This window comes from Pseudophryne corroboree, chromosome 5 (assembly GCF_028390025.1).
Source record: "Pseudophryne corroboree isolate aPseCor3 chromosome 5, aPseCor3.hap2, whole genome shotgun sequence".
NCBI classification, from domain to species: Eukaryota; Metazoa; Chordata; class Amphibia; order Anura; family Myobatrachidae; genus Pseudophryne; species Pseudophryne corroboree.
This window is the reverse complement of record NC_086448.1, coordinates 515360269-515382898: the sequence shown is the minus strand read 5'-3', so window position 1 is coordinate 515382898 and position 22630 is coordinate 515360269. Positions and strand designations below refer to the sequence as shown.

At 45.3% G+C, this 22630-nt stretch overlaps 2 protein-coding genes across 8 annotated transcripts in view; one reads left to right on the top strand and one right to left on the bottom strand.

Annotated features, from left to right (window-relative positions):
• Positions 1–22630, bottom strand: part of FARS2 (phenylalanyl-tRNA synthetase 2, mitochondrial) — a 1040929-nt gene that overhangs the window by 1004726 nt on the left and 13573 nt on the right. For 3 of the 4 annotated variants that reach the window (XM_063923085.1, XM_063923087.1, XM_063923088.1), the window contains one exon: positions 13237–13319. In XM_063923085.1, the coding sequence (XP_063779155.1) occupies positions 13237–13319 (83 nt within the window). Of the gene's footprint in view, positions 1–13236; positions 13320–18990; positions 19080–22630 lie in introns of those variants that run through there. The other variant, XM_063923086.1, reaches the window with a different exon arrangement.
• LYRM4 (LYR motif containing 4) overlaps positions 19037–22630 on the top strand; it is a 242501-nt gene continuing 238907 nt past the window's right edge. The window contains exons 1-2 of one of the 4 annotated variants that reach the window (XM_063923092.1): positions 19037–19163; positions 22015–22165. In XM_063923092.1, the coding sequence (XP_063779162.1) occupies positions 22080–22165 (86 nt within the window). In that variant the 5' untranslated portion in view covers positions 19037–19163; positions 22015–22079. The other 3 variants (XM_063923091.1, XM_063923089.1, XM_063923090.1) reach the window with 3 other exon arrangements.

Genomic DNA, 22630 nt, shown 5'->3' with positions numbered 1-22630 from the left:
GAGAGTGGTAAAGTGTAGAAAGGACACCGGCCCTTTAAGGGAAGCTGTATTCTGCTGGAAGCTGAGGCTGGAAGCAGGTAGTGTTGTAGCTGGAAACAGATGAATCCACAATGGATTGGAGAGTCAGGCTACACCGCAGGTGGAATGCTGGTGCGGGTCTCTATGGTGGAAGTCTTGAGACAGGAGCTGGAACCTGGAAGACAATCATAGAAGAGAGACAAACAGGAACTAGGTTTGACAACCAAAGCACTGACGTCTTCCTTGCTCAGGCACAGCTTACTTATACCTGCAGCAAGGAAGGGGTTGGCTAGGCAATTATGCAAATCAACAATACAAACAGCAGATTGGTGGAAATGATCAGATGACAGAATCCAAGATGGCTGCGCCCATGCAGACACTTGGAGGGAAGTTTGGTTTGTAATCCATGTGGTCTGGGAAACAGTAATGGCGGCGCCGGCCACCGGAGACAGGAGACGCCAGGCTGATAGATGCACATTTAACCACGCGGGCACAGCGGAGGCCGCGGCTGATGAAAACACCACTCTGACACTCTGCATGTGGAAACTCAGGAACAGCGGAATCTGGTCCTGGAACGCTGAGCCCGCCTTAGGAGGCATCTGAAGGGTAAGTAATGGCGTCCAGATACCCGGATCGTGACAGCACCCCCCCCTTTAGGAGTGGCCCCAGGACACTTCTTAGGCTTTAAAGGAAACTTTGCGTGGAAATTTCGGACCAAGGCAGGAGCATGGACGTCAGAGGCATTGGTCCAAGAGCGTTCTTCAGGACCATAGCCCTTCCAGTCAATGAGATACTGAAGTTGACCGTAACGGTGACGTGAGTCCAGGATCTTGGCCACTTCATACTCAACGCCTCGTTGAGTTTGGACTTTCGGAGTTGGTGGAAGTGAGGAATGAAACCGATTCAAGATTAGCGGTTTCAACAGGGAAACATGGAATGTCCTGGGTATTTTTAAGAAGGGAGGTAACTGGAGTCTGTAAGCAACAGGATTGATGACTTGATCAATTTTAAAAGGACCGATGTAGCGAGGTGCAAACTTCATACTGGGAACTCTTAACCTCAAATTCTTCGTGGATAACCATACCCGATCACCCACCTTGAGAGCAGGAACTGCTCGACGCTTCTTATCCGCAAACTTCTTGTACCTGAACGATGCCTTGAGCAGAGCTGATCGTACGCTCTTCCAGATATTGGCAAACTGATGCAAGGTGATATCCACTGCGGGAACAGAAGTTGCTGGAAGCGGTTGGAACTCAGGGACTTTAGGGTGGAATCCAAAGTTGGTGAAGAATGGTGTTGAAGAAGATGAAGAATGATACTGGTTGTTATGACAGAACTCGGCCCAGGGAAGTAATTGAACCCAGTCATCTTGAGAGGAGGACACATAGATGCGGAGGAAGGCCTCCAAGTCCTGATTCACCCTCTCAGTTTGACCATTGGTCTGAGGATGGTAAGCCGTGGAAAACTTTAACTTGACTTGGAGGACTTGACATAAACTTCGCCAGAATTTGGCTGTGAATTGAACTCCTCGATCTGAGATAATTTCTTCTGGAAGACCGTGGAGTCGGAAGATCTCTTGTATGAATACTTGAGCCAACTTGGAAGCTGACGGAAGACCGGTGAGAGGAATGAAGTGTGCCATCTTGGTGAACCGGTCAACTACCACCCAGATGGTATTGAACTTGTTGCACATGGGCAAATCTGTAATAAAATCCATCGACAAATGGGTCCATGGTCGACGGGGAACAGATAGTGGAACCAGTTGCCCCGCAGGCGACTGGCGGGATACTTTATGTTGAGCACACTTTGGGCAAGATGCAATAAACTCCAAAACGTCCTTTTTCAGAGTTGGCCACCAATAGGACCTAGAGATAAACTCCAGGGTTTTTTGGATACCTGTATGTCCGGCAAAACGGGAAGCATGGGCCCAATGCATGAGCTTCTTCCTTAGTGTCGGCTTCACAAAACTTTTCCCTGATGGGGGCGTAGAGTCCATCCCTACCGTGGAGAATGCCAACGGATTTATAATAGGATGCTTGTCTGAAGACTCGGACTCATTTTCTTGCTCCCATGAGCGGGAAAGGGCATCGGCCTTGCGATTCTGAGAGCCCGGACAGAACTGGAGTTTAAAGTCGAACCTGGAAAAGAAAAGTGCCCATCTGGCCTGACGAGGGTTGAGACATTGTGCGCCTTTTAGATATAGAAGGTTCTTGTGGTCTGTAAGGATGGTGATTGAATGAGAAGCTCCCTCCAACAGATATCTCCACTCCTCTAGAGCGAGCTTGATGGCTAGCAACTCCTGGTCGCCAATGGCATAGTTGCGCTCCGCTGGGGAGAACTTCCGTGAGAAGAAACTGCAAGGATGTAAATGACCATCTTTAGCCCTCTGAGATAACACCGCTCCTACTCCAACGGAGGAGGCATCCACCTCTAAGATGAAAGGAGAGTCGACGTCAGGCTGTTTCAGGACAGGTGCAGAGATGAACCTCTGTTTTAAAAGATGAAAAGCTTGCATGGCTTCTTCAGACCACTTGGACGGGTTAGCACCCTTCTTGGTGAAAGCAGTAATAGGCGCCACAATGGTGGAAAAGTCTCGTATAAACTTTCGGTAATAATTGGCGAACCCTAAGAACCTCTGGACCCCTTTGAGGGTTAAGGGTACTGGCCAATTCTGGATTGCTTGTAGTTTCTCAGGATCCATCTCTAGTCCGGAACCGGACACAATGTACCCTAGAAACGGAATGGACTTGACTTCAAAGACGCATTTCTCTAATTTGCAGTAGAGATGATTGACACGGAGACGGGACAGAACCTCCTTTACCCAGAAACGATGTTCCTCTAAATTGTTGGCAAAAATGAGGATATCATCTAGATAGACCACGACATGACGGTATAGAATGTCTCTGAAGATCTCATTGACGAAATGCTGGAAGACAGCTGGAGCATTGCTCAATCCGAAGGGCATGACGAGGTACTCATAATGTCCGTCACGGGTGTTAAATGCGGTCTTCCACTCGTCACCCTCACGGATCCGGATGAGATTGTATGCACCTCTCAGGTCCAGCTTTGTAAAGATGGTAGCTCCGCTAACTCTGTCAAAGAGCTCAGTAATCAGGGGTAAAGGATAGCGGTTCTTGATGGTAATGTCGTTCAAACCTCTGTAGTCGATGCACGGCCGCAGACCACCATCTTTCTTCTTTACAAAAAAGAAGCCTGCGCCGGCTGGAGAAGAAGAAGGTCGAATGAACCCCTTTGCTAGGTTCTCTTTTATGTATTCCTCCATAGAATGCGTCTCGGGGAGAGACAACGGATAAGTTCGGCCTCGAGGTGGAACCTTCCCTGGAACGAGATCAATCGGGCAGTCCCATTCTCTATGAGGGGGAAGGATATCAGCAGAAGCTTTACTGAACACATCCGTGAAATCTTGATATGGAGGAGGTGGAACATCAGACGACCTGGGGGAGGAGGAACAGACAGGCAACACTTTAAACAAACATGTCTTAGTACAGGAGGAACCCCATGCCAGGATTTGCGTAGTCGTCCAATCAATTGTAGGATTGTGAAGACGGAGCCATGGAAGGCCCAGGACCACAGGATGTGTGGCTCTTGGAATCACTAAAAGTGAAATAAGTTCGGAATGAAGAACTCCCACTCTCAGACGAACTGGTAGAGTCCTTAGAGAAATAACTGTATCAAAAATTTTACTGCCATCCACAGCAGTTAAGGAAAAGGACGAAGGAAGTCTCTCGGTGGGTAGGGACCACCGTTTAACATAGGCTTCGGTAATAAAGTTCCCAGCTGCTCCGGAATCCAGGAGGGCAATGACGTTCTGATAACGTTGAGCAACTTGAAGCGAGACTGGGAGGTTACAATCTTGAGGAGATGGAGAGGAGATCATTACTCCTAGCCGGCCCTCTCCTTGGCGAGCTAGGATTTGGAGTTTCCCGGACGTTTGGGACAGGCATTAATGGTGTGAGACGGAGCTGCACAGTACAAACAGAGAAACTCGGAGAGACGTCTTCGGCGCTCAGCAGGAGTTAAACGGGAACGGCCAATTTGCATGGGTTCATCTTTAGTTGGTGACAGTTGGCGAGGAGGAGGAGCAGAAGATTTTGGAGCAGATGATCTTCCACGCTCAGTTGCTCTCTCTCTGAAACGTAAGTCAACTTTCGTACAAAGTGAGATTAACTCATCTAACTTGGAGGGTAAGTCTCTGGTAGCTAACTCATCTTTAATACGCTCGGATAAACCATGCCAGAATGCAGCATACAGGGCCTCGTCGTTCCATGCCAGTTCGGATGCCAGGATCTGGAACTGTATAAGATATTGTCCTACAGTACGTGATCCCTGGCGTAAACGGAGAATCTCAGACGAAGCTGAAGTTACCCGGCCAGGCTCGTCGAAGATGCGCCTGAATGTTGACACGAATGCAGTGTAAGAAGATAGCAGGGTGTCGGACCTCTCCCATAACGGTGATGCCCAATCGAGGGCTGAGCCACTGAGAAGAGAAATAATGTAGGCAATTTTTGTACGGTCACTGGGGAAATTGCCAGGTTGTAGCTCAAACTGAATCTCACACTGGTTGAGAAATCCCCTGCAGAATCTTGGAGATCCGTCAAATTTTGCTGGCGTTGGAAGATGAAGACGTGGAGCAGGAATGGGTAAGGTGGGTGGGGTTATAGCTGGAGTCACTGTGGTTGACGCACCAGACGCGCCTGATCCACGGAGAGTGGTCTGAATCCCATCCAGCCGAGTAGAGAGATCCTGGAGACAGCGGATGATGTGGCCCTGTGCAGCCTCCTGATGTTCTAGTCGGGCTGCCAGTTCTTGCATCAGCCTGGCCGCTTGATCCTGGTCTCCGGCTGGATTCATTAGGTCAGTGCTTACTGTCACAACTGAGGGCCTGAGCTGACGGGAGGCAGCCTCAGTTGTAGGGGCTGAGATGTACCGGAACCTGGGAGGTTGTATCAGACCCCTGGACATGTAAGTAACATGAATAATAACTGCCCGAAGGCGTGACCACGACAACTTAGATAAAAGTCAATGATGTTTATTATGACAACTCCGCATCACAGCAGCAATAAAAGAAAACGTAAAAGTCAGCAAAGAATAAATACAGTTCCTGAGTACTACAGCATGGCAGGAGCCACAGGGCACTGGTAGTGTGAGATAGTTCTTATGATCTTCTAGATGGAAAGTCCTTACCAGGCCCGGCTGTAGCAATGGAGATAACCCAGGATTGTACCAGCTGGTGTTCCAGGAAGAGCTGGGTTGCTGAAGGTAAAACAGCTGCTGTGGATACTGGCTGGAACCAGACTGTTGTTAGCACGGAGTGGATACTGGCTGGAACCAGTTAAATAATAAATGAACTTTGGGAGCGATGAAATGTGAACTGAAATGTAGAACTTGAGAGCGGAGAAATAATAATTCCGGTGGAGAGTGGTAAAGTGTAGAAAGGACACCGGCCCTTTAAGGGAAGCTGTATTCTGCTGGAAGCTGAGGCTGGAAGCAGGTAGTGTTGTAGCTGGAAACAGATGAATCCACAATGGATTGGAGAGTCAGGCTACACCGCAGGTGGAATGCTGGTGCGGGTCTCTATGGTGGAAGTCTTGAGACAGGAGCTGGAACCTGGAAGACAATCATAGAAGAGAGACAAACAGGAACTAGGTTTGACAACCAAAGCACTGACGTCTTCCTTGCTCAGGCACAGCTTACTTATACCTGCAGCAAGGAAGGGGTTGGCTAGGCAATTATGCAAATCAACAATACAAACAGCAGATTGGTGGAAATGATCAGATGACAGAATCCAAGATGGCTGCGCCCATGCAGACACTTGGAGGGAAGTTTGGTTTGTAATCCATGTGGTCTGGGAAACAGTAATGGCGGCGCCGGCCACCGGAGACAGGAGACGCCAGGCTGATAGATGCACATTTAACCACGCGGGCACAGCGGAGGCCGCGGCTGATGAAAACACCACTCTGACACTCTGCATGTGGAAACTCAGGAACAGCGGAATCTGGTCCTGGAACGCTGAGCCCGCCTTAGGAGGCATCTGAAGGGTAAGTAATGGCGTCCAGATACCCGGATCGTGACAAATTACTAGCAATTAAGTTAGCCTTTGAGAAGTGGAGGTATTTGTTGGAGGGAGCTCAGCATCCAATCTCGGTAACCACGGATCATTAGAACCTCCTGTATCTACAGTCAGCCCGATGTCTGAATCCACGTCAAGCAAGATGGGCACTCTTCTTTACCCGTTTCAACTTTAAACTTAGTTACCGCCCAGGGTCCCTCAACAAAAAGGCAGATGCATTATCTCGTTCCTTGAGTTCTGAAGAACCCTCTGACCGTTCAAAAGAACAATACATCTTAGACTCCACCTCTTTTTCAGCAACCAATACCTCTTCACTTCCTCCTCCAGGAAAGATCTTCGTTGCTCCAAATCTTCGCAAGAGACTGCTTACATGGGCTCACTCCTCCTCCTTCATGGGCCATGCGGGTGGTCATAAAACGCTCAAATTCATTCAGCGCTCCTGCTGGTGGCCTCATCTCAGGACTGATGTACAGGAATTCGTGGCTGCCTGTCCAAAGTGTGCTCAGCATAAAAGTCCTAAAGGTCCTCCAGCCGGGTTACTTCATCCGCTACCTGTGCCGCAAAGACCATGGACACATATTTCTATGGACTTTATTACTGATTTGCTTGTGTCTGGCGGACGGAACACCGTATGGGTCATAGTTGATCAATTTTCTAAAATGGCACACTTTGTTCCCCTGGCCAGTCTTCCATCAGCATCCCAGCTGGCAAAATTATTCATAGCAGAGATTTTTCGTCTCCATGGATTACCGCAGAAAATCGTATCTGATAGAGGTCCCCAGTTTGTGGCCAAGTTTTGGAGATCCCTATGTTCTGCTCTGGGCGTGAAATTGAATTTCTCCTCAGGATATCATCCTCAAACGGATGTTCAAACAGAAAGAGTGAACCGGGACCTGGAGACATTTCTGCGTTTATTCATGTCCTCCTCTCAGGACGACTGGCTGGACTTCCTCCCATTTGCAGAATTTGCCCATAACAATCTTTATCACTCTGCCACAAAATCTTCTCCATTTTACATTAATTACGGTTATCATCCGAAAGTTCCTGACTTCCAACTTCTGCCTACACTCGAGGTTCCTGCCGCAGAGTCAACACTTAGACAATTTACTGAAACCTGGAAACAAATTCACAAGGCCTTGCTCAAGACATCCAAGAAGTATAAGACCTACGCAGATCTAAAGCGAAAAGCGGTACCAAGCCTTAAAGTGGGAGATCGGGTTTGGGTTTCCACACGTAACCTAAGATTGAAGGTTCCTACTAAGAAGTTTGCTCCCAGGTTTATTGGGCCCTACCCAATCGAAAGAGTTTTGAATCCTGTGGCTTACAAGGTGAAGTTACCTCCACATTTAAGAATCCCTAACGCTTTTCATATTTCTCTCTTAAAACCGTTGGTACTCAATCGATTCAGAGCTGTTTTACCTAAATCACCCAAGATCCAGTCAACACAAGGAGACGAATTTGAGATTCATAAGATCCTCGACTCCCGTAAATGATATGGTCGCCTCCAGTACCTAGTTGATTGGAAGGGATATGGACCTGAGGAAAGGTCCTGGGTAGAGGCAGAGGACGTCCATGCCCCAAGACTTCTTCGGACATTTCATGCCAAATTTCCAGCTAAACCTTATAGGTGTCCGGAGTCCACCCGCAAAGGGAGGGGTACTGTCAGCGTCCGGGGTCTTACCGGAACGCTGGGGCCGCGGGGCGGGCTTCACGGGCGGCCGGGCAGCTGCGCTGGGTTCAAGGGTACAGGCAGCGGTAATGGCGTTGAGGGGCTCCGCTCGTGGCAGCGGGACGCCGCTGCAGCAGCTCGCTCTCGCTAAGCCGTTGCCTAGGAGACCAGGGGCAGTGAGCAGCATGTTGTCAGAAAAGGTCTGCATTACTGGACTCCGCCTACATCCTTCATTGCTCCGTATCCCATGCAAAGGAACTATATCCAACCCCCTCGTTTTGTTCTTCCCCAGCCTGCTACCTCCTGGGGCAAGTCTCAACTGCCGGATCCCCAAACTTTGCTAGACGTGACACCTATAAACCGACTCTCCGAGTCTATAACTGTTTCAATCATCTCTACTTGAAACATACAGAGTGATGTCACAGCAGCTCAATCTCAGCTTCCTGACCAGTATTTCAGGATCATTAGGTTCACAATAATTAGGTGGACAGTCAATAGGTTGACCCCACATGGTTGACATGCATAAGTTCGAAAGGATCAATAAGTCAACATGTAAAAGGTAGACACTTGAAAAGGTTGACGGGTATAAAAGGTTGACAAAGAAAAGGTCAACATTAAAATGGTTGACAGAAAAGGTTGAGTTTTCTCTTTGGGAAGTGGTTGATAGACAGTTAAAGGGTCGACAGCCAATAGGTGGACAGGGTCAGCACATGTTTTTTAGGGTTTTTTCATGTTTTTTCAACTTTTACCTCATTTACTATCCATGTCACAAACTATTTCCATTCGTAACCTTGTGGCGAGCGAAGCGGAGCGAGCCACTGAGCCCACAGCTTGGCAAGCAGACGCATTTCATCAAATTTGGGTAAAAAAAAAGTCTAAAAACACACACACAAAAAATCGTGTTGAACTTTTGACCCTTTCAATCCTATGGTATAGGCCTAATGACTGTCTATCTTTATAATGTCTAACTTTTATACCACACCATTTTATTTCTTTTTTGTGTGTAATTTTCTATGTTAAAGCACATGTTAACCCAATTAGTTTACTGCTTCGCTCACCATGCTTCGGGCAGCGCTCAGCACAGGTTACAATTCGCAATCGTAGTCCACATGGATGGTAAGGGATAAAAATGTTGGAAAAAAAAACCAACACAATTTTGTCGACCATTTTCATGTCGACATTTGAACCTGTCGACCTTTTCAATGTCAACCTTTTTGCCATGTCGACCATATGGAGTAGAGCTATTGACTGCTGACCTATCATCCAGAAGAAATTTCATCCCATCAGGAAATAGTATGTGAGAGGAGTGGTCTATTATGTAGTCAGTGGGAAGGTAATACTGTAGTTTACGCTGAAAAAGCACTGCGGTGGAATGTTAGTCTAATAGTGAACAATGTATTTTACTTTCATGGATAATATTAAATGTCAATTTGGTGTCTACTAGTCCTTTAAATTAAAGGATGAGTAAACCGTAACATATCAAACCTCATATGTTAAACATGAAGGTAAAATTGATTGCAATGTCTAAATCCAATATTCCAGTGCAGCTCTGATAGGATATATACACAATAATGTTTGTGCTTGGTTCCCCTCCATCTAAGTGCATTTACTGCTGTAAACATTGAGACTGATTAATCTCTATGATAAATGCACTGTCAGCACAAACTGGCAATTTTACAGGCGCTGAATGCACCTTGAATGTTCTGTGTTCTATTTTTGCTGTGTTCAGTGCTTGCGAAGTATCCATCTGTATTGGCACTAAGTTTACCACAGAGACCAATGAATCTCAGTGATTACATCCATCCAAGCTATGGTCACCATGTGGTCACAACTGATGCAGTCAGACGGAGCAGCAATAGAGCAGAAATGCCAGTGTATGGATCCTTAAACGTAAGTGTACAGACAGCTCCTAATGATAATGCAGAACAAAAAGCTGAAAATCTAAAAGCAAAGCATGACCGTTAAACAGATGCAAGACAGAGAAGCATCTCCTTCCTCATGTGGAAACATGTTCTAAAGTGGTGAAAACGGTCATGATGGACATACAATGTGTGTCAATCAGATTTGTAAAATCAGAATACACAAATTGTTCAACATTCATAATGTGAGCAAGCAGGAGATCAGCACCACTATACTGATGCAGTTAAAAATCAGATTTTTTTCACTCACCGTAAAATCCCTCACATGGGGCCGGTTTCAAATCATATCGCACCCACTTTGTCCCGCCAAAAGTGACGGGAGATAGAGGCGCGATATTCAAAGGAGCCCCGTTATTGTGCTCATTACAGTCTGGTTTAGGCGTGTCAAGCACCTAAACCCGACTAAGGTAATGGGAGTGGTCGTGGAGAGACCCATTTTGGCGCCCAAATGGGTCTCTTTAAACGCATTTCAGCTTGTTACCTCCAGGGTTAGCGAGCTGAAATGAAGTTGTCGCGCACGTCAGCAGTAACATTAGAATACTGCCGACGGCACGATAGTGGGCAGGAGGGAAGGGCTAACATTTGAATCCGACCTATGGAGTCCATCTCGGGGACGCTGCATTACCTCTGGGTATATAGTGTGGGCTTCGGGGTATGGCATTAAAATAGTTAAAATCTGGCTCCTTCCCCCTATATAAACCCTCCACCATTTATTGTTATTATTATCCTTTATTTATATGGCGCCACAAGGGTTCCGCAGCACCCATTTACAGAGTACATAAACAAATAATCAAAACAGGAAAACTTACAGTTGATGACAATATAGGACAAGTACAGGATAAATCAACATAGCTACATCAGCAGATGACACTGGAATAAGTATCAGATGACAGAAGACTGCTGGATTTGGTGCAGTTGAAGATTATTAAAGTAAGAAAAAGGATAAGCACATGAGGGAAGAGGGCCCTGCTCGTGAGAGCTTACATTCTAAAGGGTAGGGATAGTCAGACAGGGGTGACACAGACGGGGTACATAGAGAGCGTGGTACAGAGGGTTAGGATGAGATTTGGCTGGGTTTGGTGAAGAAGTGGGTCTTGAGAGCCCGTTTAAAGTTTTGCAGAGAGATGGAGAGTTTTAAGGGGGGGGGGGGAATTCCAGAGAAATGGAGCAGCACATGAAAAATCTTGGATATAGGAGTGGGGGGAAGTAATCAGTAGGCAGGAGAGTCGGCGTGCATTTACAGAGCGAAGAGGAAGGTGGGAGTGTAAAGGGAGATAAGTTCAGAGATGTAGATGGGAGAGGAGTGGGAGAGGAGTGAGTGAGGGCTTTGTAAGTGAATGTGAGAAGCTTGAAATGGATTCTGAAAGGGAAGGGGAGCCAGTGAAGGTCTAGTAAGAGAGGAGAGGTGGATGTAGTGCGTTTGGTGAGGAAAATGAGTCGGGCAACAGCATTGAGGATAGATTGGAGTGGAGAGAGGTATTTGTCAGAAATGACAGTCAGGAGGAGATTACAGTAGCCCAGGAGATGACCAGTGAGTGGATAAGAGTCTTAGTAGCATCCTGGGTCAGAAAGGGTCTGATCTTGGAAATATTTTTTAGATGAAAATGGCAGGTTTGCGAGAAGTGCTGAATGTGTGGTTTGAAGGAGAGGGAGGAGTCAAGGATTACTCCAGGACAGCGCACTTGGGGGCTAGAGGAGATAGTAGTGCCATCAATAGATAATGAGATTGTAGTAAGTGAGGTTATGCGGGAGGGAGGGAAGATGATCCACATGTCTTAGACATGTTAAGTGTAAGAAAGCACTGGGACATCTAAACAGAGATAGCAGATAGACAGTTGGAGATACAAGTGAGGAGAGCAGGGGAGAGGACTGGAGAGGAAAGACAGATTTGAGTGTCATCAGCATAGAGATGATATTGGAAATCAAAAGAACTAATGGGCTTACCTAGTGAGGACGTATAGAGAGAGAAAAGAAGAGGACCAAGGACAGAACCTTGGGGTACATCTACAGTTAGTGGAAGTGAGGGGGAGGTGGAGTCATGAGAGGAGACAGAGAATGAACGGTCAGAGAGGAAGACCGTCAAGAGAGAGCAGTTTCAAGCAGACCAATTGAGTGAAGGATTTGCAGTAGGTCCACAGTATCAAAAGCAGCAGAGAGATCAAGTAGAATAAGCAAAGAGTAGTGATCCTTAGATTTCATTGCAGACTTTTGTAAGGGCAGTTTCAGTGGAGTGGAGAGGACGGAAGTCAGACTGGAATGGGTCAAGTGGTGAGTGTGAGGAAAGAAAGGAAGTAAGGCGGTTGTAGTAGCAATATAGTGTAGCAATGTAATGCAGCATATAGGGTCATGTAGTGTAGTGATGTAGTGCAGAGTACAGGGGGATATAGTGTAGTAATGTAGTGCAGCAAGTAGGGGCATGCACATAGTGTAGTGATGTAGTGCAGAGTATAGGGGGATATAGTGTAGTAATGTAGTGCAGCAAGTAGGGGCATGCACATAGTGTAGTGATACAGTGCAGCATACAGGGGATGTTGTTTAGTGATGTAGTACAGTGCATAGGGTCACATAGTGTAGTAATGTAGTGCAGCGTAAAAGGGCACCTAGTGTAGTGATGGAATGTAATGATGTGGTGCAATGTGTGGGGACATACAGGGGGCATGTGCAGAACACGCTGCTGGGGGTCATGTGAAAGATGCTTAGGGCATTTGGGGCACACAAGCATAATACCGTCCAATAGTATCTCTTTTTTTCTAAATATTTGATAATATGATCATTTTTGGTGTAACGAGGGGAGTGTGCGCAAAATTGTTTCCTTGCCCCGGGTGATGAAAGTTCTAGCTTCAGCCCTGAGTACAGTATATGATGGTGCCGAGCTCACTCAATAGAAACAAGAGAAAATCTTCTAGTAACCAGCAGTGTTGTAAGCTGTGAGAATGTGCTGTAACTACATCAATATACACTGTGATTTGCCAGACAGCTCCCCAGCAGTAATATGATCTCATGAAACTTACACTGAATACTAAAACTACACAGGCATAACTCATTGAATCCAGGTGTTCCAAGCCTAGGGTATCCATTCCATTTAAGGGGGGCGGTTACCTCCAGATCCCCGTGGAGACTCCTGCTGTTAAAAGGCTGCTGCAGGTGCCGCACCCTGCTGTGACATGTCCTGTCCTGATCGGCTCTTCACGGATGCATTACTGGGAGGAGGAGTGGCCATGCTGGGCCTGCTGGGTCATCCACGCCTCCTCCCAGTACTGCATCAGTAAAGAACCGGCTAGGACAGGACAGCGGGGCAGCGCGCTGCAACAGACTTGTAAAGTAGGAGTCTCAGTGGATCCAGAAGTAAGAGCTCCCCCTCCCCAGCGCCTGCGCCTCTTTTGTGATTGGTGGGGGGGGGGCATGCTGTCCCCTTGCCCTCCCCTTTCCAACTCCTCTGAATTCAAGTAAAAGCTTACAGGGAGTTGGCACAATGCAAGATAAAAGTGAAACTACTGTACAAATATATCTGTGTTGCACTCAGAGGAGTAACTCCTTACCTGAAATGATGACTCTGGGATTCCAAGTCCAGCGACATTGTCTGGTGACAGTCAGCGTACACCTCCTGACTCCTGAACATTGTCTGCAAAAAGTTAACAGAGCAAAAATATTTGATAACGTACGATTTTGAACAGCAAGTAATATAAAAAAAATAGTTTTAGATAGATAGATAGATAGATAGATAGCGATTTTTTAAAATAATGCCACGCATAATGTTCATTGTTTTAGAATTACTATTGTGTAAGTTGTTTCTTATCCTGCAGGTGTCACTGTTGCAGTTTGTCATGATGAGTTTAAGGTTGTGACCATAAATGACCAGATACTGTATGTTTGTTTATTATCTAATGATCAGTTTTGTCTATGATTTCACGTCACCACATAATTCTAAAATAAACAAGAGCTGCTTTAACATCAAAAAACACCAGTTAGCACATAATGACTTTGGGCTGGCAAATTGCAGAGCTGTTACACACAGGGGGTATTCAATTAGGGCTTTTTTTTTTGCCTAGGCCAGAGGTTCCCAAACGCGGTCCTCAAGGCACCCCAACAGTCCAGGATATAGGTATATCCATGGATCAGCACAGATGGTTAAATCAAATTGACTGAGCTGATAATTAAGTCACCTGTGGCCAAGCATGGATACATTTAAAACCAGGACCATTGGGGTGCCTTGAGGACCGCGTTTGGGAACCTCTGGCCTAGGCGAAAAAACGTCACTTTTCGCTATTTTTTTTAAGGCGAATGGGGATTCGACCTATTCAACAGCAGGGCTGTTTTTCGCCTAGGCAAAAAATTCAGCAGCAGCGAACAACATGTGGATCTGCGATTTCACGTGTTTTTGCACTTGTGAAAATGTGGTCCGTTTTCACCAATGCCTTTTCATTAAAAAATAAAAGTAAAAAAGCATTGGTGAAAATGCCTTAAAAATAGGTGAAAACGGCCCGCAATTGAATACGCAGGGGGGTGAATTCGTTTGCTCCGAAATTATCAGAGCTAATTGAATACTCCCCACAGTCTTGCAAATCTGAATTATTGCATTTACATACTCTTAACATACTATGGGGTATATTCAATAACTGTCGGAAGCTGCCGTCTTATCAGAAAGACGGCAGCTTCCGACAGTTTTAGGTCGGAAGGGCTTCCGACCTATTCATTAGGGCCTCGTTTATTCCAACAAGTCGGAATGCACGCTATGCATTGTCGGAAGCAGGGATAAACCTAGCAGGTTTTAGCCCCGTTTCCGACAATCTCAATCAGACTTTAAAAAAAGTCGGATTGAGATGAGGTAAACTGAGAGAAGGAGACGGAAGGGGGGGGGGGAGCGGGTAGAGCAGGAACCCAGCGGCAGCGTCCACCTGGCTCCAGCAAGCGAGGTCCTGCTTGCTGGAGCTGGGTGGACGCCGTCGTGAGCCTCCGCTGCTGCAGCCGCTGCTCCCCCCGTCTCCTCTCCGTCTCTTCCTCCTCCGCTGCTCTCCCGCTGCTGCCCCCACCGCGGCAGACATATCTCCCACGGCAGCCGCTGACAGCTCCCCCCCCATTCTTCCCCCCCGATGCCGCTGACAGCTCCCCTCGCCGCTGCTGTCAGCGCACCCGACAGCGGCAGGACAAGACACCCGGAGCGGCCAAATCCGACAGTCGGATTTGGCCGCTGTTTTGAATGGGGGTTGTCGGGTCCATTCCGACAACTGCATGTCGGAGTGGACCCGACTCTTATTGAATATACGCCTATACCTTTAAACCAGGACACTCATAAATTATACAGGTTCTGCGGCTAATTGCTACCAGGTGAAATGCAGGCTTGAAGTCAGCTGTGTAATTCGAGTGTACTACGATATCCCGGCTGTGGGGATCCCGACCACCGGAATGCCGGCAGGAGGGCGAGTGCAAAAGAGCACTCTATTTATTCTCCTTCCAAGGGTGAACACCCCAAGAGAGAAAATAGTTGCTGTATCCCAGCGCCGGTATGCTGAGCACCGGAAGCCCGACAGCCAGGATATCGAATGCTTCCTGTAATTCATGTCCCGGTTTAAAGGGAGAGTATGGTAAGCCTACATTTACATGCTCTGATTAGACTTTTTCCCAACTTAGGGGCCGATTCAGAGGCAGACACAGTGTGGATCGGTCTTAGGTCGCAGCGGATCTGAGTGCATATGCTAATATCGCAGGTGGCATCTTTTATAAAAAAAAAAAAAAAGGGAAAAAAGTCCACTGTCGGATTCTTAGATCTGCTACTCACGCCTGAAGGTGCAACATCGGATCCATGTCTAAAACAACGACCGGCACATCGGAGATTAGTAAGCCTCAGGACACTCAAGATGTCCATCAAAACTACGCTGCCAGGGCCAGTGAAGCTGCATCCGAGGACGCAACCAATAGCTTTGGCACACCCAGAAAACAGAGCCAACATGCCCTCGTTTTCTGCAATGCTCTTCCGAAATGTCTGCAGCCTTTCAATCAGACTGCGGCTAACAGGGTACTGAGTATGAAGCCACAGCACCATCGTGACACATGCATATTGCAGCTCTAGTGCATGCATAGTCCTCTACACATCGGCCAACTCCGTGAAAAATCAACTGAATCAGCCCCTGAGCTAATTGAGAATTTTGTCTTTGGTTATTTACTTGTATGGTCGTTAGCTGCACATGTTCATGTCTGCTGTGATAATTGAATAAAACTATTATAATGGTTCAAACTGAACAAACAGCTGGCTTAGTATCCAAGTACAAAAAACGGAAACATTGTAATATACAATAACTACTGTATAAAGGAAACAAAAAATTCTAACAAATCAAATTTTGTTTAGGCAAGATATTAAAGAAGATTTAATATATTAACAGTTCTTGAAACATACTGTATCGCTAAAGGTAGTTGTTAGAACCAAAATCTGGTCTTGTATAGAGGTAAATGACAATCGACCATTTGCACCCGGAATAGGGGCAAACAATTGTCATACAGAAAAATCAAATAGATTTCACCAATATGTCTGAATGACCGTTTTTACTGTTTTACAGTGTTTGGGAGCAAATGGTTGATCGTCATTTACTCCCATACATTACCAGATTTTTGTTCAACTACAGATGTAGCCAAGCTCATCCAGCCTGCGGTATGGCCGCACGGTCACACTCGCCATGCCTAGGCATGCGTGCGCCTTAGTACGCCGCCTATGTATTACTATAGGTGCGCGTACTTAGACGCATGCGCAAGTCCTAGTCGCGGGCACACTTGCCGTGAACACGGCAAGCTCCAGGCTAGATGAGCGTGACTACATCTGCAGTTGGATGGTTGAGCAGATAATCTTAAAGTGTATTTATGGCCAGCTTTATATGGTAAGTCACCAACTAGAAGGTAAAACATCTAGTTGATATATCCTTCATCCATATCAATATGTGCATTAATAAACTATTATTTGTATTAACCAAACGGAACTCTAATACATGCAAAATGTGTGTACTTCAAAAAGGCATTACAGTATATGAAAAATGGAGGACTCTCTTAAGACCTCTAACACAGGCCAAAACTGATGTTAAGGGTGGAGGTTTAATAAAGTAACAAATAATTTAATTCATGCATTTAAAACTGCATTACCACCAAAACATAAACGTTATTAACCTGCTCCTCCCCCTCCCCATAGCCGGGGGGGGGGGGGGGGGGGGGGGGGAATACTCCATATGGCTGTGCATTACTGCAGAGGATTAAGCAGTAGTATATAACAGAAACCCCAAGCATGGAGACTCTGAGGGTTATTCAGGTCTATCAGTAAACCAAAAGGTTAGCAAATGGCAAAACACAAAACAATGTTGCACTACATGTAGGGCAGATGTAACATGTGCAGAGAGATTTAGATTTGGGTGGGTTATATTGTTTCTGTGCATGGTAAATACTGGCTGCTTTATTTTTCACTGCAATTTAGATTTCAGTTTGAAATCACCCCACCTAATGTAATCTCTCTGCACATGTTACATCTGCCCCACCTGCATTGCAATGGTTTTGCCCAAATGCCTGCTTTTTTGGTTTGCTAACAAACCTGAATAAAGCTGGGTACACACTATACAATTAATTATTGGGCTGATTTGCCAATAATTGGAAGAACGACCAAAGTTACTGTATAGTGTGTACGAACAATCATGTCGGCGTTTCTCCGATAATTCAGGAAAATCTTGCCCACACACACACACGAACAATCGACTTTTCGGTCTATCGTCCCAAACCAAAAATATCTGCCACAATCTCCAGATATTGGGGATCATTCCAAGTTGATCGCTCGCTAGCTAGTTTTAGCAGCCGTGCAAACGCTATGCCGCCGCCCACTTGGAGTGTATTTTAGCTTAGCAGAAGTGCGAACGGTTGTATCGCAGAGCGCCTGCAAAAAAAATTGTGTAGTTTCAGAGTAGCTCAAAACCTACTCAGCGCTTGTGATTTTTCCGCACACTTCCTGAAAACGGTCAGTTGCCACCCAGAAACGCCCACTTCATGTCAATCACTCTGTGGTAAGCAGTGCGACTGAAATGCATCGCTACACCCTGTGCAAAACGACATCGTTCGTTGTGCCCGGACATCGGCCGCATGCGCAGAACTGCCAATTTTTAGCCTGATCGCTGTGCTGCAAACAAATTCAGCTAGCGATCAACTTGAAATGACTCCCACTGAGCAGTGTGTTTGCGTTCTCAATAAACTGCCCATATTTCCTATGTTTTCCTCTCACTACATCATCCTACTTGTGGGTGGACATATGCAAATGCTGTGTAATGTGGCAGAAAATTTGTTACTTTAAAACAGAAATCTTTTAGTGTGTAGCTCAAATATTGCTGCCTACAATTTCCCTGAAAAATTGTCCGATTGTCAGGCTGACGAAAAAAAGATCTGACTGTGTATACCTCATTTAATACCTCTGTCTTTTGATGGAGTTTCAGCCTCCCACTGCCTTCTTAACGTGACAAACGAAAAAGTTAAGTGAAAGGTGGCTCATAACGGTTTAATAGAGAGGGTGCACTGACTTTACCTATAGTTGGCAGAAAGTTCATTTTTCCAATTCAAATTAAACTACCCAGCAGGAATCCCCTATGTATTAGTATTAAAACACTTGATACTGTAATAACATATTGCGTTATTACATTCATCTAGTGTGTGCTGCTGACTTAGAGCATACTTGCCTACCTGACCCTCTCCATGAGGGAGAAAATGCTCTGTTCCGGGACTTTTCTGGTAATGTATGATTGCCATCACCATTGGTGAAACACCTTTCTTATCAATTAACTAGCTCACCACAGGTGATGGCAATCATACATTACCAGGAAAGTCCAGGAACAGAGCATTTTCTCCCTCATGGAGAGGGTCAGGTAGACAAGTATGACTTAGAGGGGTTGTATCAGACCATCTAGAGATCACAATTAGAGGTGTTGCCTATAGTAACCTAATACTATCATGTAAAGAACACAGCCTCTTCTTGATAAATGACAGCTGAAGTTATTGGTTGCTATTGGCAACCTCTCCACTTGACCTCTTTAGATTGCTCCTTCTAACCATTACTACTTTGGCAACACATGACAGATGTAGCTAGTAAAATTTTAATAAATAAACCTTTCCCTTCGTGAAATGATATATTAATTTTCCCTTGAATGTTATCTGCAGCCCCGGATATAGACTACAGCACCACATGTGCCCTCCGTCTCCCCCTGCATAGGCAGCACCAGGGAAGAGGAGCCGGAAGGCAGTCACTGCAGCTGGTATAACCGGCCGGGCAGCTGCGCACTCACGGGAATAGCAGGAACAGCGCCGGACGCATAACTGCTGCTGCTGTGCGTGTGCCGGGGATCTACTCGCCCTCATACACTTTCTTCTGCGCCAATCACATGTGGCGCCAGTGACGTCTCTTAGCTACGGAGCGAAGGATGGGACACACTTAATATAACGCTGGCGTTTCGCTTTTGTGCGTCTAATTTTCTGTGAAACGAATAGGCAGAGGTCTGGGCCAAGGCTTGTTTTGTCCCAGTGCGCTCCCTGTAGGTGTGTGACGTGTGTGATTGGTGCGTTCTGAGGCGGCGAGGACATGCAGAGTGACAGTGTGTGTCACTAATGACAGTTCCCCTGACCTGCCCTGTATGTCCCGGAGCGGTCCCAGCAACAGTGTGAGTGTCCTGCGCCGCCTCTCGTAGCGCCCAGTATAGCGTGCGTCTGCCTCACCCCTCTGTCCCGTGGTGGGAGAACGCACAGTGCAGGAGGTTTCCCGAAGTCACTGGTACATTAGGGCAGGGGTTACTGGCCACTCCTTGGCCTCAGATACCACCAGCAGGTCATTTGTTGTGGTTGTCTTTGATCACCCACAGGTGAGGTGATGTGTTTTGCTGTGTCATTATCCCACCTGCTTCCACAGACAGACATCCTAAGACCATGACCTGATTGGTGCTTGAGGATCTTGGCTGAGAACCCCCTGCATTAGAGTAATACATCATTCCAGCACTCTAAAGCTGGGTACACAGTGAAGCGAAGCATTGTGTACCCAGACAATATAGCTGCTGATAATACTGTATCATTACTGCGGTGCACAGCAGAACGCTATAATGATCTAAGGAATGATTCCTTGCTTTGTCCTTCATTCCCTTGCACGGTGCCGTATGTGATATCATCGCTTTACGGCTGACCGGACGATGGGGGTAATTCAGAGTTGATTGCAGCAGCAAGTTTGTTAGCAGTTGGGCAAAACCATGTTGCACTGCAGGTGTGGCAGATGTAACATTTGCAGAGAGAGTTAGATTTGGGTGGAGTTATTTTGTTTCAGTGCAGGGTAAATACTGTCTGCTTTATTTTTACACTGCAATTTAGATTGCAGATTGAACACATCACACCCAAATCAAACTCTGCACATGTTATATCTGCCCCAGCTGCAGTGCACATGGTTTTGCCCAACTGCTAACAAATTTGCTGTTGCGATCAACTCTGAATTAGGCCAGATTTTCCATGTGACCACAGGAGCATAAAGATTGCCTGTTCACACAGTATGATCCGACCAATATGTCGTTTCCAGTCAAATTGGAACAACATATCAGGCCAATATCACTCCAGTGTGTACTATGTATCATATCCGTAATCTACAATAACTTGTTTAACAATTATGTTTTAGCTGCAAGTATCTAGAGAGCAGTCCCTGGCACTGTAGCTTGGTTCTGGTATGAATGGTCGACCATGTTAAGGTCAACATTCATTAGGTTGACATATACATGGTCGACATGGACTAATAGTCAACACATGAAAATGGTTGACACTGAACAGGTTCGACACATAAAACAGTTGACATGTTGTTGTTTTTTGGTGTCGGGAACCCCAATTAGTGTACCGAGTGTTCGCTTGCCATGCTGCGGGCACGGTTACCACTCCCAATCGTAGTCCATGTGGATGGTAAAGTATGAAAAAGTTAAAAATCTAATATTTTTAAAAAAAAAAAAGCTGTGTCGACCATCCAAATGGATACCCTGTAGCTTTGGGGCAGGAATTGAAAGATCGTTGCCGTACAGTCATGTTCTATAAAAGGAAATGTGGTGTATTTTTATTTTCTTGAGCTGTTAGTGAATGCATATCAATTTAACTGATAATAACAGCTATGTTTCTTAATGCTTAGCATACCCATGTTTATTTGTTCATTTTAGATTATTTCGTTTTCATCATAGAATGAGCCCTCTTTTAGTAATGGTCAAGATAATATATGGTCATGTAAACAAGTATGCAAACAAATAGTGTCATCTCACATTTAAAGCACCCTTGAGTAAAAATGTATCTGGATATGTCCTAATAGCCAACTGCAGCCAATAGTTTTCCTATTTCTGGAGTATATGGAACATCAGAATAATAATTATATAAACTAGACATGGGTTAATATCTTCTTAATTTAGGTGATAAAATAACAGGAGTATCCAATTAGCTGCGCACATTTTTTGGCTGATAAAAATGGGCTATTATTGCTATTTTAGCCCGATGGTCATTATTGGGCTATCCAATTATAGCCCGTTTCTATCAGACGCGAAAAATGTCCCATTTTCGGCCAATAACACATGGGATCAGGAATAAGTTCCCGGACCCATGTGTCATCGTAGTTCTTGGGCTGGTTAATGGGGCAAATTGGATAGCCCAGGCAGATCCTTAAGCTGCAGTAAATTTACAATGGCTAATTGGATATTGCCCTAAATTACATAATATGTACTCCCATAGCAAAGTTAACGAACAGGAAATAACACTAGTCGGTGCCAAATATCAGAAATCCGTTAACATTGTGCTTCATAAGTATTCTCTACAAAATGATGACTTATTTTTGGCAGATGATTTAGAACTGTTGCTAAATTATGGTATTCGATCAGCAGTATTAATTTTCTCAATATAGTTTATAGCTTTTGGACTTTTCCTAATGATAATTTTATGCTTTAGTCCGCTATTTTGTATTTTACAAATAGAAAGTAGTTAATTAAGACTACATCCAAGAGTGAGAAGGAGTTCCTGTCTGGAATAGTTGCGGTCATCCCTTTATGCAATCTGGGGAACAAATTTAAGTGTATCTCATGATAACTGAAAGCTGCTCACCTTATAAACTGTGATGTATAGATGGTTCATGGAATGTCACCTCTTCTAATAGTGATGTTTCTTGATGTACATTTTACAGATACCCTTTATTCTGTTAAAACCATAAATAACATAGGCCTTCAGTGCAATACTGTGCTGATTTTACAATGAAGATTACAATTACATGAAATGTCTACACCTCACACTTTTGTTTTTGTTTTACTTTTTTACAGGTAAGCCTATATAATCACTTCTGTCGGTAATCTTATGATTATATTTTGGGTTATTTGAAAGAAAAATGGCATCACCAAGTCGGGCTTCTGTGTTGAGTCTCTACAAGATCATGCTAAGAGAAAGCCAGACGTTTTCTTCCTACAACTACAGGTACATGACATTGAAATGTATTGTAGATCTTGATGTGTCCATCAATTTAAAGTGAACACTAAATCTAAATTCCTCTTTCATTAGTGGCAGTCTGGGGGAACTCGCTGTCTTTGATCTTATAGGAGTGGTATCTGTGCAGTTGCATATTTATTAAAGAGGAAAAGCTCTTTAAATGTCTCGAATTGTTCTGTTTAATAAATTGCAGTGGCTGCATTGATATAACCAGTGCAGAGTGGGGTTGAAAAAAAATGTCGTCACAAAAGAACACTTTGCAAGTAGTGGTAATTCCTAAAAGTTAATTCTTGCTTCACCTGGTGTGCTGATAAGGATTATGATGTCTCTAGGTTCAGAACTTCCTGGCTTTTCTGCAACGAGGCCTTGACTTAGGTCTTCATCTGGCCTCCCTCAAGGTTCACATATCTGCCTTGTTGGTATGGTTTGAGAGAAAAATTGCGTCTATACCTG